The sequence below is a fragment of the Nelumbo nucifera genome, chromosome 6 (genome assembly GCF_055504915.1).
Source record: "Nelumbo nucifera cultivar China Antique chromosome 6, China Antique-T2T, whole genome shotgun sequence".
NCBI classification, from domain to species: domain Eukaryota; kingdom Viridiplantae; phylum Streptophyta; class Magnoliopsida; order Proteales; family Nelumbonaceae; genus Nelumbo; species Nelumbo nucifera.
This window is the reverse complement of record NC_142654.1, coordinates 40382898-40400837: the sequence shown is the minus strand read 5'-3', so window position 1 is coordinate 40400837 and position 17940 is coordinate 40382898. Positions and strand designations below refer to the sequence as shown.

The following is a 17940-nucleotide window of genomic DNA, read 5'->3' as shown; positions in this document are numbered from 1 at the left end:
TTAATTAACAATATTTTTAATAATCAAAGTATTTTTAAATAATTACCAGCATTTATTCAAAAACATTATTAAATATTGTATTTATTGATTAATATAATGCAAGTTATAATTTATTAAAAACAACATTAACAATTACAGTATTTATTAATTAACAGTAATTAAATAATTATAGTATTTTATTCACTAATAGTATTAACTATACTTTTAATTAATACAGTATTTTTAATAATAATAATTACCATATTTTAAAATTTACAATATTAATAATAATTACAATATTTTTAATTAATATAGTACTTTTAATAATTGCAGTATTTTAACAGTATTTTTAATATAGTAATTTTTATTAATAATATTTTTAATAACTACAATATTAATAATTAACCGTGTTTTATAGTATTTTCAATAATTGTAGTATTATTAATTATAGTATTTATTAATTAACAATGTTTATTAAAATGTTGTTTTATTAAAAAATATTAATGTTTTTATTAATTCATTAATTAACAGCTTTTAAATTGTTAATTAATGTAAGTTATAATTTAAATTGTATTTTAAGTATTATTTAAATTATATTTGAAACTTTAAGTAATATAGTTAAATTTTAAACTGTAATTAAAAGTAATTATATTAAATAGCAGAAAATTACATTTAATGAACATAAATTAGCCAAAAAAAACCAAAAACAAAGTACCAATAATTTTGTCATAATTACCAAAAATTTTCCAACAAATTACCAAAAAAGAATTAACATGATTTCCAATAAAATATGATAAATTACCAAAAATTTTAAAATATAACCATTAAAATTACTTTTCGAGAGGAGTTATTTATCTATTTTCTCATTTTTTGTATTGTTCCTATTTTCTTTTTGTTTTATAAATATAAAAAAAAGTAATCAATGCTTATCTTGATTAGATTAATAAAGTTGCACATTATTAAAGAAAGACCTTTGGGTTTTCCGCGGCCTCTTATTTTAATGTATGTTATTATTGCATTTAAAAAAGATGTTTAAGAAGAGAGAGAGAGAGAGAGAGAGAGAGGGAGGGAGTAGTAATAATAATTACTATATTTTAAAGAATAATGTATTTATTAATTAACAGTATTTTTTAATAATTATAGTATTTTTAAATAATTATGAATATTTGTTCAAAAATAGTATTAAATAATGTATTTATTAATTATATAATGTAAGTTATAATTTATTAAATTTACTTTTAATTAATATAGTACTTTTAATAATTACAGTATTATTAATTAATTAAAAGTTTTTATTAAAATACTGAATTTATTAATTAACAGTATTTTAATTAATATAGTACTTTTAATAATTACAAAAATTTTAATAATTATAGTATTTAATTAATTAACATTATTTATTAAAAATAATTTATATTTTATTAACAGTATTTTTAATAACTACAATATTAATAATTAATTGTATTTTATAGTATTTTCAATAATTGCAATATTATTAATTACAGTATTTATTAATTCATAGTGTTTATTAAAATATTGTGTTTATTAAAAATATTAATATTTTTTGTTAATTCATTAATTAACAGTTTTTAAATTGTTGATTAATGTAAGTTACAATTGAATTGTATTTTAAATATTATTTAAATTATATTTGAAACTATAAGTAATATAATTAAATTCTAAACTGTAATTAAAAGTAATTATATTTAAATTATTTATATAAATATAATTTAAGCTATGAATAGCAGAAAATTACATTTAATGTCCAGAACTTAGCCAAGAAAATAACCAAAAACAAAGTACCAATAATTTTGTCATAATTACCAAAAGTTATCCAAGAAATTACCATAACTGGATTCACATGATTCCCAATAAATATGATAAATTACAAAAACTTAAAAAAATATAACCATTAAAATTACTTTTTGAAAACATGTATTAATTATCAATAATCTTCAAGAAATAAATGTAATTAGTTCATAGTGTATTTAAAATACATTTGTTTTTTTGTATAAATTATAAATTATATAAGTTAAATATTATAATCCGTGCCTATGATGATACTAGTTCATAGTGTTACAATGGAAAATAAGAAAAATGTATTTACTATTATGTATTTCCATTATTTTAGTTTCACTCAACAAAGGGTATGGTAAGAGTCCAAGTATTAATGGCTTGGAGGGCATTAAGTTCAGCTTGCATGGCCTGTCACCAACATGCATGTTTTTGGACCTATGAAATTCAGAGGGAATATTGGTTGTTGCTATAGAATAATTGGACAAAGGGTACTGAATAGTGATCAGTGAGGCAAACAAAATCATGTAACTGAGCTGGAGCTTGTCTTATCTCGGTGAGCTGAGTGTCAAGCAGTGGTTCAGTAGAAATGGTTAACGTAGGTGCTGGTGTAGTAGTGGGTTAAAGGCCATGATCTGGAACTGGATCTGTTGATGGGTAGAGGAATAACTGGACCTGAATTGGGGCTGCAAGAATTGTTTGTGGGAGTTGCACCGTAACGGAACTTTGCCTTTTTGAATCGCACTAGGCAAAGAATGCATATGGTCCAATGCATGAATCAAAATCAGTACAAGTGCCCATGCCAAGCAGAAAAAGCATGGTATCCTTTAAATTCAGGCCCCCTTTGGTTCACAGGAATAGGGGTCTCGAATCGGAATTGGAATGGGTTATTCCGATTCTAGCTGTTTGGTTGGGTACAATCAGAATCTCATTCCCATTCCTGCTAGAATGGCATTTCTCAATTTGAGGGAATGACCATTCCCTGCCCCTCCCTTGATGAAATCTTATTCCTGCTGATTCCATTTTCCAAATAGACTATGGGAATATGCCATTCTGACTGCCAACCAAACAGACCCTCAGTACAACTACTGCCCATGCCAATCAGAAATAGTGGTTCCTTTCAAGTTTCAAGCCCTCTAGGGCTATATTATTATTCAGTCCATGGTTTTAAAAAATGACCCGGAAAAGGAACCGTTTTGGCCATCAGTTTTTGGGTCGATAGTTTGACTGTTTAGTTCGAACGGATGGCCCGTTCTAACAAAAAATAATAATTAAAAATAAAAAATGGTCAAAAACCGTTGAACGGGTCAATGAGTTGACGGTTCGACTTACCAAGTCAACGGGTCGTTGACTGATTCAACGGTTTTTTACTAAGGACCGGGTTTGGGGTAAAACGAAACCGGTTGCCTAGACGATTCCCGACCATCTGGGTCAATGGCAGTTTGAAACAATTGTTCAGTCCACCCCATAAACTTTAATACAATTCATACAAGTCCCTTTCAAGTTTCAAGCCTTCCAAGGCTCTATAGTTGAAAAAAAAAAACACCCAAGGGGGTTTCTATTGTTCAGTCCACTCAATAAACTTTAGTACAATTTGTATAGTTCAAACAGAACCAAATGGGGAATGAATAAAAATTCAAGGGGGTAGTGAATAGTAGGTAGGGGTGTCAATTGGATTGGATCTGGTCCAATCCGGTCTAGTCCAATGTGTCTGTTATAAATGGACCTAGTCCAATCCAGTCCAATGAATATTTTGGACCGGTCCAGAGACTGTTCAATATGTTCAAATTCCTGTTAATTTAGATTGGTTTCAAATCAAACCTGGTCCATTGACACCTATGTTCTTATCTTCTATCAATGGACTAGATATTGGCTCAATCCAATATAAATTCATTATGGACGGACCAGGTCCAATCCAATATGTCATATTGGTTCGTCCAATCCATCCAAATTCAATATGTCTTATTGGTCCATCCAATCCGTCCAAATGGATTTTGATTTGGACGGAGTCCAACCCAAAACCGGTCCATTGACACCCCTAATCGTAGGTGGAGGTGTTGGTAAATAAAACCCCAAAACCTAATAATAATCCCTAATGTTGACTGAACTCTAAGGCCCCGTTTGGTTTGCAGGAATAGGGCCTGGAATTGGAATCGGAATGGAATCTCATTCCTACTGTTTGATTGGGCAGAATCAGAATCCTATTCCTATTCCTGCTGGAATGGCATTCCCCATTTGAGGGAATGGCCATTTCCTGCCCCTCCCTTAGGAATGAAATCCCATTCTTGTTGATTCCAATTTCCATTCCCATTCCCATTCCTATTTGAACCAAAAAAACTATGGGAATAGACCATTCCAATCCCGATTCCAATTCGGACCACAAAGGAAAGGGACCCTAAATTTCCCATAAAGGGCAAAACAATTGTTTTCATAGCGTTATCAAATTGACATTGTAAATTTAGAACGTTGAAATCTTTACAACAAACATGCCTTTTTCACAAATTGTCAAACTGACGTTGACTTCAAAGAAATCCAGTTGCAGAGGCTATAAAACTGGGAACGGCAGAGTACAAAGAAATCCATAAATAATAAAACTTAAATGCAAGGAACCTTACTTACACCGAACATATTGTATTTGCACTCTTCTCAAAATGAAGCCTTATTACTCAGAAAGTCAAAATAATCCACCATCACTTCATCAGCCTGAGATTTGTCCAACGCAGTTGGACCAATCAGTTTGTCACTTGGTTTGCAAAGTTCTAAAATACTACTATCTCAACCTGTTTCTCCTTATTGTCATGTTTATTTTTGTAAAAAGAAGCCCGTAGAAATGGCAACGAGGCAGGTTTGGGGTGGGGAACTCCCTCCCCGTCCCCACCCCGAAGTCAAGATACTTTGCTCTGCCCTTGCCCCGTCCCCAGTGGCAAGACAGGTTCAGTGTGGGGCATCCATTCTCCTTCAAGGATGGGTAATTCCTGAATTTTCCCTGCTCCAAGGTAATTTTTTAAAAATTATTTATTTTGTGAACAATTTTCACATATAATATAAAAATTTGGGAGTATTTTAGGAATTGAATTATAATACTTTGGGGATAATTCAAAAATGAAATTATTGGATTCTAGGATTTTAAGAATTTAGGGAAAACTTAGAGATATTTTAAATATCAATATTAAACCTAGAGATATTTTACTAATTTTATCTTCGGGTTTGGAGCGAGTTTGGAGAATTATATACAAAACCCATCCCCACCCCACCCCCGGTTGAGGGAAAAAATATTTTCCCCGTCCCTGCCCCATCCCAGTTTAGGGTTGGGGAAAATCTGCCCCATTTCGGGCGGGGCGAGACGGGGCCCCGGTTTTACTAGGGAAATTGCCATCACAGAAAAACGTTTTCCACCATTTTTTTTATCTGGGTGCTAATTTCCAGTGTGTTGACGTGAAGAATGCAACAAGTTTGCCTCGAGGCAAAGTAGCCTTCTTGGAAAAGAAACAGAATTATTGGCCATTATAATGAATACATTGAAAGGGATTATGCAATATATGAAACTTGATATCTTTCCTTAACTTGGATAGACCTAGAGATAGCCATAGTAGTTTATGTTAGTTTACATAGGATATATTTTAGACATGAAAACTTCCAAGTTTCTGATATAACTAACAGAAATTAATCGACAGCAACTGGTTGCATCTTTTCAGCCTCTTGCCTCAATTCTTGAAACAGTACGGATGACAGGTACCTCTCTCCGAAGCTTGGGTGAACAGTCTGAAAAAAAAAAACAAAATAAAAAACAAAAAAGAATGAAACAGAAAGAGAAACGACATCATGAACTTGGATCAAACATACTTCATACGTCATATCAAAATTATATTAGTTACATGATAGTCATCTTTTGGGGGGAAATAGCCTTTTATTTTTCTTTTTCATTTTTTTTTAATTTTTGTCCCTGTCAAATTTCTTCAGATTAGTCCCCTCCAGGGGAAATGACAAGCAATGAGCTTGTACAAAGATATGATATAGGTCATATTAAATCATGCTTGTCTTTTGCTTTTTATCTCCAACCCACTTTCAACTACCTGTCCTGAACTTACAGATTCCACCCCCTTCCCTTGAACAATGAATTTAATAAACGTGAAACAACAAGCCAATATTAAATTACATTAGGTAATTTATGGATCTACTTGAGAGAGAAAAAATCCATTTTTTTCCGAAGTTAAGTGATGTTTTAGTAACCCTCAACCCCTCACACTCCCCAAGAGAAAAACAGCAGCAGCACCCATCCTGAATTTAAACGTTCCCCTCCTTTTCTTTGGTTTCAAACAAGCTTTCATAAACTGCAAGCTGAAAATCAAAGAAAAACAAATTCTTCATACCACAATAAGTTTGCCTTTATTTTCTGGCATTCTTGCAAGCTTCAAGGCTGCAACTGTATTAGCTCCTGAGGAAATCCCCACCTATAAAATTTGAAGTTAACATAAGACTAAGTATTGAGATATCAAATTTCAAGTCAGGAACAGTCATCGTTGCTTAGCATAAGATCAGAAGTCAAAATTATGTTAACCGGAAGCAAATGAATAGAAAATATAAAGGGAAATGGCTGCAGTTAGCATCAATAATGTGTATGCTAATTTTAGTAATTATCAATTTCTTTGAACTTGAAACATATCCAAATCACCATTTTATAACCAACTCCATTTTTCTGACATTTAGGCACAACATTTTATTACACCACCCACAAACTGTGACGGTAAAGAAATAAAACTACAGTACAGTACATTAAAGGCAATAAAGAAAATAACAAATTAGAGTTTCTAAATTTCTATTAACATCGCTTTCTATGTTAATATAATCCTATTTAAATTAACATATTTGCTGACATGGTAAAGTTTGCAAGTTGGTACCAACTACCTGAATTTAGAACCAAGGTTCAAAGTATCATTACACCTCAATACACCGGAAGGGGTGCATTGGTACATTGTACCTAACACATCAATTTTTTTAGATTTTTTTTCAAAATTTCAAAAGAAACTTATTTAATGTTATTTAACTATTAACAATAACATTTACTTAAAATACCCCCAATAAGCCATTTCGGCAGGTGGTCGATACAATATGATACGCCCAATAAGGGGCATATATGGGGTGTATTGTGTCAAAATTTTGAACCTTATTTAGAGCCTACTGCCTATAAAAACTAGCCCTTACTTGCAATCCCCCCCCCCTAAAAAAATAATAACAGTAGTTTTTTTTTGTAAGAAAAAATAACAAACAGCATCCCTTGCTTGAAAAGCAATAGCAAAAGTATTGTTTCATGTACTAAAGCATTTTTCCTAGAAGGAAAGCCAACATCATTTATTTTATATAAACTGGTGTCCCTCATCCCTCTTTTACTTGATAACAAGGCCATCTCAATCTCTTCTTCAAGAAAAATCAAAAGCATTTTCCAGATTATTACCATGAGACCCTCCTTCAATGCCAGTTCTCTTGCCATCTTCACTGCATCATCGCTAGTAACCTAATAGATACCACAAATTTCATAACCAGAATTAGATGGTTCTTGAATTAATCATATCAAAACTTTGAACTTCAAATTTCAGTAATTTAACCAAACAGGCATTTAAATAGCCAAACCAGGAAGAAAATAAAATATTTGGAAGTAATATTATTTTTTGAATCACCGACAATACTTGCCTCAAGAACTTTTTCCATGACATCCATGTCCAGTATATTTGGTTTGAAGCCAACCCCGTTGCCAGTTATATGATGAGGACCTATTTCAAATAACACTATTAGAATTGCAATTGCATTTATAGATGGGACAATGGATAGAAAAGACATATTTACCATACTAAAACTCCAATGAAGTACTAAATGGAATAAGCACTAATGCATATACCTGGTTTACCGCCATTTAGCACATTGCTTTCTGCAGGCTCTACTCCATATATCTGCCAAGGAGAAGAAAAAATCAAGAAAATGTAATTATTTTTTTAAAATGCAAAAAAGTACTGAAAAATAAATATATAATTACTTTAACATTGGGATTTTTGGATTTAAGGTATTGTCCAACACCAGAGACAGTTCCTCCACTTCCTATTCCCATCACAAAGATGTCGACTTGCCCAAATGTGTCCTCCCATATCTCAGGACCCGTAGTCTCAAAGTGAACCTGTTTTCAATTGGATGCAACTGAATTCATTGTCCAAGAAATAATTTAGAAAAAGTAAGTCATATTTTACAGCAGTAGATAACATATACAACATGGATTTTCTACTTGAAGCACTCAGAGAGATCATGTAATTTTTGTGGGAAATTTTCAGATATCAGCACTGTTGGGGACCAAAATTACCTTATGTAAGACTCTTCCCAACCATATGATGGTCCAAGCTAAGCTTTTTCTCTTTTCCTTTTTTGTATATTTAATCAAAAGATGGAGCTTTGGCAAGTCCAATATCAATTGTGAAAATCTCCACATATGAAGTACAGACTGGTGTAGCTAGGGGAATAAACACATAAGCAATCCAAAAGATCTTTTATCTGATGGATGGTCTACTAAGCTATATCATCTTGCATGTGGGAAAAATACACAACATCCACAACAGAAGCCTAATAGACCCAATTTGGATTTGATAACAATTATCATTCCTTAATTGTGTTCTGTCCAAGGCCATGTCTTCTATTAAACGATGAGCTAGAAGAAATGATCCCAAAACCAAGATTCTTTTGGCTTTATCCTTGTTCTTTGAGAACCTTCAACTTGCACCAAGTAACTCCTTGTTGGTGCGTTTATAGGGATTTATTTTACATATTCAAACTATACCACTCTATTATCTCCAGTAGGTGCTAGTGATAAGTTCCTCATAATACACCAAGTAATTTTCAATTTTTTCCAACTCAATTTTCACCGGTAATTCTTCTCAATAACATCATGTCTGCTTCTTACAACCTTTCATCTTAAAGCAACACTATGTTAAAGCTGAAGCTAATCCAATTAAGAAGAAAAGAAAATCAGTCTAAACCAACAAGAAGGATAGATTTTTACAAAGGCCAAGGCTACCTGAGTATTTGCAGGATTATCAAATTGTTGCAGCATGAATGCATCTGGTGTGGATTCCAGTAGCTCATACGCCTTCTTGACTGTTCCACCCATCCCCTTAGTGGGATCAGTGAGGATTAGTTCAGCTCCAAAAGCTTTCATGGTCACCCTCCTCTCCAGACTTGTGTAAGAGGGCATGGTGAGAACCATCTTGTATCCTTTCAGAGCTGCCATAAATGCCATACTTATTCCCATATTCCCGGATGTTGGCTCAATCAGCACGGTCTGTTATACCATAGATATAGAAGTCAGATATTTAAATAACTTGTTTTTGGAGAGTTGGTAGTGATAGACAGTGAAAAAACCAAATTAATAGAGGTACTAAACAAGACTTCTATTTAGGATATTAAGCTAAGATATTGGTGAATAGATTTCTAAGTTAATATGCACAAACTAAGGATCATGAATTACAGCTTGCACAAGTAGGAATTAAACAGAAGTTTTACCTTGCCAGGGGCTATTAACTGTTTGTTTTCTGCATCTGTGATCATGGCAAATGCAGGCCTAACACAACAAGTAAATAAATGAAAACCAGGGTGTAGAGAAAACAATTGGATAACATGAGAAATTGTGAAAATCTTTAATGTAGAATACAGCATGCAGTTAGATGTAGTAACTTAGTCGGTTTTGAAGCAATGACATGCCAGTTTTCAAAGCTTACGATTGAGTAGGAGGCCAACAGGGTACAAAATGCAAATGTTAGGCTAATTAATTATTACATCCAGTGAGCATAGGGTTCATGAACTACTCAAAAAGAAAGATGGTTTACCTGTCTTTGATGCTAGAGGTTGGCTGCATCATCTCTTGCTTGGCAGCTATATAAGCTCCACATCCTTCAGTCACTTTGTTCAGATACACAAGTGGAGTTCTCCCAATCAACTGGGGGTAAAGAAAAAAATGAGAAACAGAGACACAAGAGAACACCATTCATACTTGGACTGTTCAAAATTTCAAATAGTGATGCACCATCTCTTTCATATGTGGGGCACGCCTACAGGCTACAGGTTTTCTCCATTGCCAAACTAACCGGAGGATCCCCAGAAGAAGGTCCTGATGGAGGTTTTTCTTTAATACGTTTGAAAGAAAAAGGGTCGTTTATTAGAACACCCTATAGTTTCACAGATTTACTTAAACATATCCTATAGTTTTTGAAACACTCCTTATAGTTTGCAACCTATTTATTTAATCAATCTTTCATTAAGAAATATTTGTTTTGCCATCTAAAATAATAACATGGTCACTAGACCTGTTCATGGGCCAGGCCGGGATGGGTTCGGGTCGGGCTTTGTCTATGTATCAACAGAATACATTCAGGCCTGAGCCCGAGACCGGCCCAATAATCAGGCCTAGGTCTTGAGCCTGAGCCTGACCCTCATATAAAGCCTGAAGTCTGGCCCGGGCCCGAGCCCGAGCCCGGCCAGAAATTTGAAAACAGAATTTTTTTTCTTTTTTTATTCAATAGAAAAGTGTTTTAATTATATTAAAAACCTTCAAAACTCAAAAATAATAAACATCTCACTATTATTTGAAAAAAAAGAACAACAAAGAAAAAATATTGTATATATATTTTTTATTATTTAATATATAGTATCATGTTGGGCTTAGGCTCGCGCTGGGCTTTTTTGAGAAAGCCTGAGCCCGAGCCCGTGGGCCTAAAATTTTGACCAAGTCCGACATAACAGGCCAGGCCGTCGGGCTATCCAGCCCATGAACAGGTCTAATGGTCACCTAAACCGAGTGGAAAATGATTAAGCGTATGGATCCGTGGTTGTTTATTCCAAAAGTACCCCTAACACTTATTGGTATAGAAAACAAAATTGACCAAATGGAGCAAAATAAAGCTCATGTCTAAGGGTAAAAATGGCATTTTCATTTTTATTTTCTTTTGATTGTATTTATTTGAATGGATGTTAGGGTCAAAACTGTCAGTTTCCATTTTCATTTAATAGAAGGTTGATTAAATAAAGGGAAAATTCCCGATTAGTACCCTATACTTTGGGCCTAGTGCCACTTTAGTCCCCAAACTTTCAAAACGTGCCAATTTAGTACCTACCATTAATCAGCCATCGACTAGCCATTGGGTGACATTTGAAAAGACACAAATGCCCTTTTGAGTGTCATCTTATATTCTTTATCCCATCCAAACATCGACAAAAAATGAACAGTCCCAAATCCTTGCCTCTTCTATTCAAGAAAGTTGGGGTCACCAAAATGTCCACTGAGACGTGACCCCAACTTTCTTGAATAGAAGAGAAAAGAATTTGGGACTGTTCATTTTTTGTCAACATTTAGATGATTAAAAAGAAAATTAGATGACATTCAAAGGGCATTTTTGTCTTTTCAAATGCCACTTAACGGCTGATTAACGGCTGGTACTAGATTGGCACGCTTTGAAAGTTCAGATACTGAATTGTCACATTTTAAGGCTTGGGGACCAAACTGGCAGTTTGACTTCCCTTTTAAGTAAATTGATTGCAAACTTCAAGGGATGTTTTAGTAAAACACAAACTAAAGTGTAGGTTTTAGTAAATTTATGAAACTATAGGGTGCTTTAATAAATAACCAAAAAAACACAACAGGAGCACTATGGTCAATAAATGCTTTTGTTGATTTTTCATTTTTACTCTTTCCAAACCTCTGCTTCGGCAGCTAAGGTAACGCCATAACGGCGCTTGCAAATGATTTCATTGGGCTTCAAGCCTCGAATTCTAAATCCATGTTGGAATTTATTTATTGATACCAGAAAATTGTTCCAACAATCCGCACATCGCATACATGGTGGGAGTGGGACCTAGGATCAATTGATGATGAACGAGTTAAACGGTCCGTCTCTGGTCCGAGTCCCAGAACACATTGGGCCTGTCGCTTCACCAAAAACTGGACTGACTCAAAGAGGGAGATAACACAGTCGCAGGCTTTCTTCCGTTCATTTAGCTGATAGTAAGGAATTATGAACGGCTGAATGGATCCATTGACCTCTAACTCTACCTCTACAGTCTTAGGCTTTTAGCATTGCTCATCTTAAAATGGAAAATCGGAAAAGTCGTAGTAATTAGTAAAAGAGAAAAGGTAAAATAACAGAGCTCAATGTATGATGCAAAAGAACTTCGAAAAAATGGAAGAAGGAAGCATTTATCAGCTACCGATGGCAAAGGGAGCACAGTTTGTTTCTTTGAAGAAGGAAAGAAGAAAGAACCTTAAGGAAATCTGAAGAGTAAAGAGCAAGGGGGTAATTATGATAAACTTACTTGAGAAACATCCTTCTTGACATTAGTTCCTGGAAATTCCTTGGGTAGATCCCTGATCTTCTCTACAAAGGACGAAGAAGTGGAGACAGACCGAGAGGAAAGCTCGATCTTCCGAAGAATAGTGCTGCAGGCTTCTCTATACCCTCTCCTCAAGGAGCTCAAACGCCCTGCCATTTGATGGACTGTATCACTCTTGCAAGCTCTGTTTCCTTTGTGCTATCTGTGTATGCATGAACCCTCAGAAGCTATGAGTCATAAATATATAAGATGGCGGATATTTCCAAATATTTTAATCGACTAAATTTAAACAAAAATCACAGACGACGGCTCGGTGGCTTACCGAGAAAAAAAACGAAAAAGAATTTCGTCTCACTTGACTGAGGCTCGCAATGGCGTTCGGCTTCGGCTACTCGGATCGACTGGCTTTCTCACTAAAGTAGTAATAAAAGTTGATGATGAGCGAGCTAAAATGGCTCTTCCCAGCTGCCTGGAGCCGGTACAAATACTGAAATACAACGACGACTGGTTCAGTCATTTTAGTGAACATAAGGAAGGTAGGTTCACTGAATCAGAATTACGCAGTGGTCCGAGTCCAGGATTTGATGGCGATGCACATGGGGTAAGGGGAGGCCCTCGGACACTGACGATAGCGTTGAAAAACGTCATATTGGGCCAGTTGGTACGACTCGGTCCCCGTAGACCCCATACTCTCTCTTGCCTGATTCTACAAGGAGGGAAGCTTTTGGAGTTTTGGGTAAGAAATGAAAGTGACACCGGGGCAGCCTGCAGGGATCACTATATATCGACCAGTCTAGTGGATGACTTTTGCCAATCCTAGTCAGCAAGAGGATTCAGTCCTTGCTCCATGTGGAGCTTACGTGGAATGAATATCTTGCCACTTGGCATAAGTTTTTTTCACACTTTCATAATCACGGAGCTATAATTAGAGAGAAGAACGTTGGGGACATTGATCACATTTTTATTAGGGTAAATTACAAAGACGCCCCCGTACTATGGGGTCTGTGACAAAGACCCCTCTTTATTTTTGTTTTGCGACAAAGACCCCAAGACCCCCAGTATTATGACCGTGAGAAACTAGAGCATGTGTCCAACGGTAGTCATACATGCCCCTCATGTCGGTTTCCCCATGGATCAATGGATTGCCGATTGCCAATCTGCAAACAGAAATGACCCACAGATCAGATACCATAAAACCGGTTCTCTATCCTCGTTTTAACCCAGGAGAAAGAGAAAGTGAGAGACTCAAAAGCTGAGGCACATAGTGCCCAACGTAGCTCTCTCCAACAATATAGAAATCTTTGGTCTTGTACTCGGGGATTCTCTCTAGCCAATTCACCAGAAACACATAATTATTTGATCTCCTCTTGTACTGTAATCGGAACTTGTGTTGGAGTAGGAAAAACCTACACCAGCAGGAGACTTCAGGAACAAAACATTGGCCACTAGAAACCACAGCGAGAATAAGATTAGTTTACAGAAATGGGAAACTAACCAACTAAGATCAGGTTAGAATCTCTGAAAGGAAGAGAGACCAAAAGAGAAAAATGATCAACTACTGAATTATTCAACAACCTTGATTCCATGCATATGGGTTTCAATAAAGTGTTATGCCATCGCTTTGCACTCTGAACAGGCCAAGCTCCGTCATTGCCCCATCTCCAAGTGAAGAACACCTAGGACCTTGAAAATGGTTAAAACAATAAAAACACTCAGATCACTGTAATGAAGAGATGTTTATAGCATGAACCCAGAAAATTAAACCCATTAAAGAGTTGATATCAAAACACCTCCATTGAGCCAAAGAACGAGAGGTTTGGACATGGCATCCGGAGCTTCAACAAAGTAGTAGAAAAGAGCTCGACCAGCGGATCCATCCACCGTGACATAACCTCCATACTGATTGAAGTTATCCGACAGTTGCCTGGGCAACATGCTGATCCAATCACTCTCCTTCGAGCCTGACTATGGTAGCACTTGAGCAACATCCGATGGATTAGCAGTTTTTTTTCTCAATATTACTACTTTTTATCCAATATAATGAGAGAATTGGGATCTGCTCCTCAACAATTGAATTATCCGCTGCAATGAGTTATGGCGGTTATGGCCGAGAGGAACGGAAAACAGAGGAAAGTGGGAAGAAGATAGGGGAGGAGAGAAAGGGGAAGGGGGAGAAGAGAGATCGGGAGAGAGAGAGAGAGAAATGTGAAGGAATCTGAGGTAGAAGAGATTACCACCCTCGTATTCGTGTATGCGAGGTTGGGAAACATGAACATTGTTTTTCTCACTTGTCCAAATAGTTATTACGATGGTAGAATGGAGATTAAAAAATATTGCAATGACGGATTTCTACGGAAAGCTAACGGAAGGAGGTCTTTGTCTCACGGTCATAGTACAGGAGGTCTTTGTCATAGACCCCATAGTACAGGGAAATGGTAAATTACAAAGACCCCCCTTGTACTATGGAGTCAGTGACAAAATATACTTCAATTTGCAACAAAGATCCCCCTAAATTTTAGCTGTTAGACAAAGACTCCCTCTGTCAACATTCCATACTTAATTTTCAAAAAAGGTTCTTATTATGACTTTAAAGTTTTCTAAATACTCAAACTACCCTTTTCTCATTTATTTTACCATTTTCATTAGTTTATGAAACCATCTTAGGTTTTTTTTGTACACTTTGTACTCTTCATTGTCTTCTCCATTGATGTGTTAATTGAAATGGCTACAATAAAGACAACGATGAATGTCTAGAGTTTTCAAAATCCATTTCCCAACAGGTATATGTCCCTAATTAACTCACTAGATATTTTCTCCTTTTCCAATGGTGTGTGTCCCTTTATTAATTAGCTTACCAGAGATTTCTTTCATCTCACTTAACAGCCAAGGGGGTATTTATCGCAAAATAAAAATTCAAAGGGTCTTTGTCACAAATTAAAGTATAGGTGGTCTTATTTGTCACTGACCCCATAGCACAACTCTGTAATTTACCCTTTTTATAAACAGCCTCCTGGCTAGGCAAGTATGGTTAACCACTAAAGACTCTTTGGACTTGCCCATTAGTGCTAATGACTTGATTTTGAAATGGTGGAAAGTCGAGAGGTGGAATGCTAAGTGATCCTTTCAATAGAGAAAAATCCCCAATCTTGCTATGGCAATTATGGAAGAATCATAATAAAAATATTCCCTATTATTATTGATAGGGCCCTAAATTAAAGTATAGGTGGTCTTCTTTGTCACTGACCATAATTTACCCTTTTTATAAACTGCCTTTTGGCTAGGCAAGTATAGTTGACCACTCAAGACTCTTTGAACATGTCCATTAGTACTAATGACTCGATTTTGAAATGGTGGAAAGTAGACCTGTTCATGGGCCGGGTAGCCCAACGGGCCGGCCTGGCCCGGCCTGACCTGACCCCAAACGGGTTTGTATATAGTTATTAGCCCACGGGCTTGACCTCGGGCCTAAAAGCACAAGTCCGATTGTTTTACGGGCTGGGCTCGGGATTCGTCACAAAAGCCCGGCCCGACTTTTATATATAACTTTTAAACCCTAAATTCCTAAACCGAACCCTTTTCATATTTCATTCTTTCTCACTCTCAACTCTAATCGGCACCACCAATGACCGGCGGTGAAGATGGGTTGTAGTTCCAGTGAATAAAGAACTCAAATGGGAAGATCATTGCAAGAACGAAAGACTCTCAGAAAGTGTAACTTGTCCATGATGGCAAAGCAAAGGATGAAAGGAACAGAGAAAGGAAAAGTAAGAGAAACAACACCAGTCCTAGTGTAATATTCATCCTTCTGAACCTGTGTAATAGCTAAAGCCGGAAGAATTCAAAATGTAGGAATTGGGTAAGAGAAAAAGCTAGAAGAAAAAGTATGAAACTGCCCAAAAAATCTAAGCAGGAAACAAAACAAGAGAATTTCTGCAAGTCTCACAGAAATGAGTTTCTCGAAAGAGAGTAAGATTGTTTGTCGTTTGAGTGTTGACGAGTGGAGTGATCAGGTCCTCTCTCTCTCTCTCTCTCTCTCTCTCTCTCTCTCTCTCTCTCGTTATCTTCCTCTTTATCATAGAAGTCAAACAAATTTCTCTCTATTCCTCTCTCTCTATCTCTCTCTCGGTCTCTCTCTCTATTCTGTAAGTCGATTCCTCTCTCCCTATCTCTCTCAGGCTTCAAGCTTTTTATGAGGGCCGAGCTCGGGCCCAAGTTGTAAGCCTGTTGGTTGAGCCAGGATCGGGCTCGAGCCAACAAAAATTATGTTAATGCAGAGTGAAAGCCTGGCCCAGCCCGACCCATGAACAGGTCTAGCGGAAAGTCAAGAGGTGGAATGCTAAATGGTCCTTTCAATAGAGAAAAATTCCCAATCTTGCTGCAGTTATAGAAGAATCATAATGAAAACATTTTTTTAATAATAAAAATATCCCCTATTATTATTGATAGGGCCCTAAATTATTTCCTAGAAATTCGGTCTTACATTGATATTAATTTGAGTTTTGGCAAAGAAAAATAGATGGATAAACCTGCATTTGGATGCAATTAAGATTAACTTTGATATCTCTTGCATCAATGGATGAAGCATGGGCTGGTTGGGAAGCCCACAATGTGGCTCTTAATTTCAACAACAAGAATATTACTATTAAGAGTGATTCTAAATTGGTAATTCACTATCCATCTCATGGTCTTTTTGATTTTTCTTTTGTCCTCTCTCCTCACCATCACAACCTCTCTTGGTTCCTCTCTCCCTCTCACTTTTTTCAGTGCCCCCCTCTCTCCACTAACCTGTCTCTCTTCCCCACCAACCAATCAACCCTTGTTTAGTTTTTTTTCTTATTTTATTTTTAAAATATTTCAATTGTTATTTTTAAATTATGAACCATCGTTTGGATCAAATGGTTCAACGGTTAGACCATTAGCAGGTTGTTGACTAATTCAATGCTTTTCTTTTGTAAAATAATGGTCTGGGCAATGAAAAAAAAAAGAAAAAACAAATTGGTGGCAGGTTTCTGGTCCAAACGGTTCAACCTTGCTTTACATAGATTTTAAGCTATATTTGAATGTGCCTTAAAAAATATAGAAATAGCAATAAATGCTCTATTTACACAAACTTATAATGATTATAATAAATACATGTTGTATGGAAAATTCGGCTGCTAAGGTTAGTCAATGTGGCTTTAATTTTAATAATATAATGCATATATGATGTACATTATGAAATGATATAATTAAAGTATTAGATAATATAATATGATAATATATGTTATCTATTATATATAATAACATAATATCATCGTCATCGTCATCCAAGCCTTATCCCAATTATATCTATTTGACTACACGAATCCTATTTCATCATTCTTAGTCCATTGTTAAATTAATAGGCAATTAACACTTAATCATTTTCTAGACCAATGTTCTTTTTGGTCTACCCTATCCATTTTAGCCCCTTTAACTTGCAATAAATCACTTCTTGTAAGTGCTTCCAAAGGTCTTCTATAAACATGACCAAACCACCTTAATTTACTTTTTCATTCTATCACCTATTAGAGCTAATCAATGATTTCTTTAAATAGATTCTTTTCTAATCCTATCCTTTCCAATTTTTCCATTCATCCATTTCAATATATGTATTTTTTCCACTCCCATTTTTTTAACATGTTTTTTAATTGCCAAAGACTTTTCTCCATACAACATAGCTGACCTTACAATTGTTTTATAAATTTTCTATTTAATCTAGGTGGGATTTGCCTATCACATAAGATTTTTTGGTGCACTCCTCTTTTTTGCTCATCATAGTCTAATTCT

At 35.4% G+C, this 17940-nt stretch overlaps 1 protein-coding gene across 2 annotated transcripts; it reads right to left on the bottom strand.

Annotated features, from left to right (window-relative positions):
- Positions 1 to 5250: 5250 nt before the first annotated feature.
- CYSC1 (cysteine synthase C1) lies at positions 5251 to 13055 on the bottom strand. 2 transcript variants are annotated; one of them, XM_010277349.3, is made up of 11 exons: positions 12455 to 13055; positions 12115 to 12334; positions 9636 to 9745; positions 9313 to 9370; positions 8828 to 9091; positions 7802 to 7939; positions 7667 to 7718; positions 7462 to 7541; positions 7226 to 7285; positions 6144 to 6224; positions 5251 to 5535 (listed from the first exon to the last, which is right to left on the bottom strand). In XM_010277349.3, exons 2-11 carry the CDS (start codon positions 12286 to 12288, stop codon positions 5437 to 5439), a joined length of 1116 nt encoding a protein of 371 aa, XP_010275651.1. In that variant the 5' UTR covers positions 12289 to 12334; positions 12455 to 13055; the 3' UTR covers positions 5251 to 5436. The 2 variants fall into 2 exon arrangements, with proteins under 2 accessions (XP_010275651.1, XP_010275652.1); XM_010277350.3 differs by having other exon boundaries at positions 12115 to 12359; positions 12455 to 12552.
- Positions 13056 to 17940: the final 4885 nt, after the last annotated feature.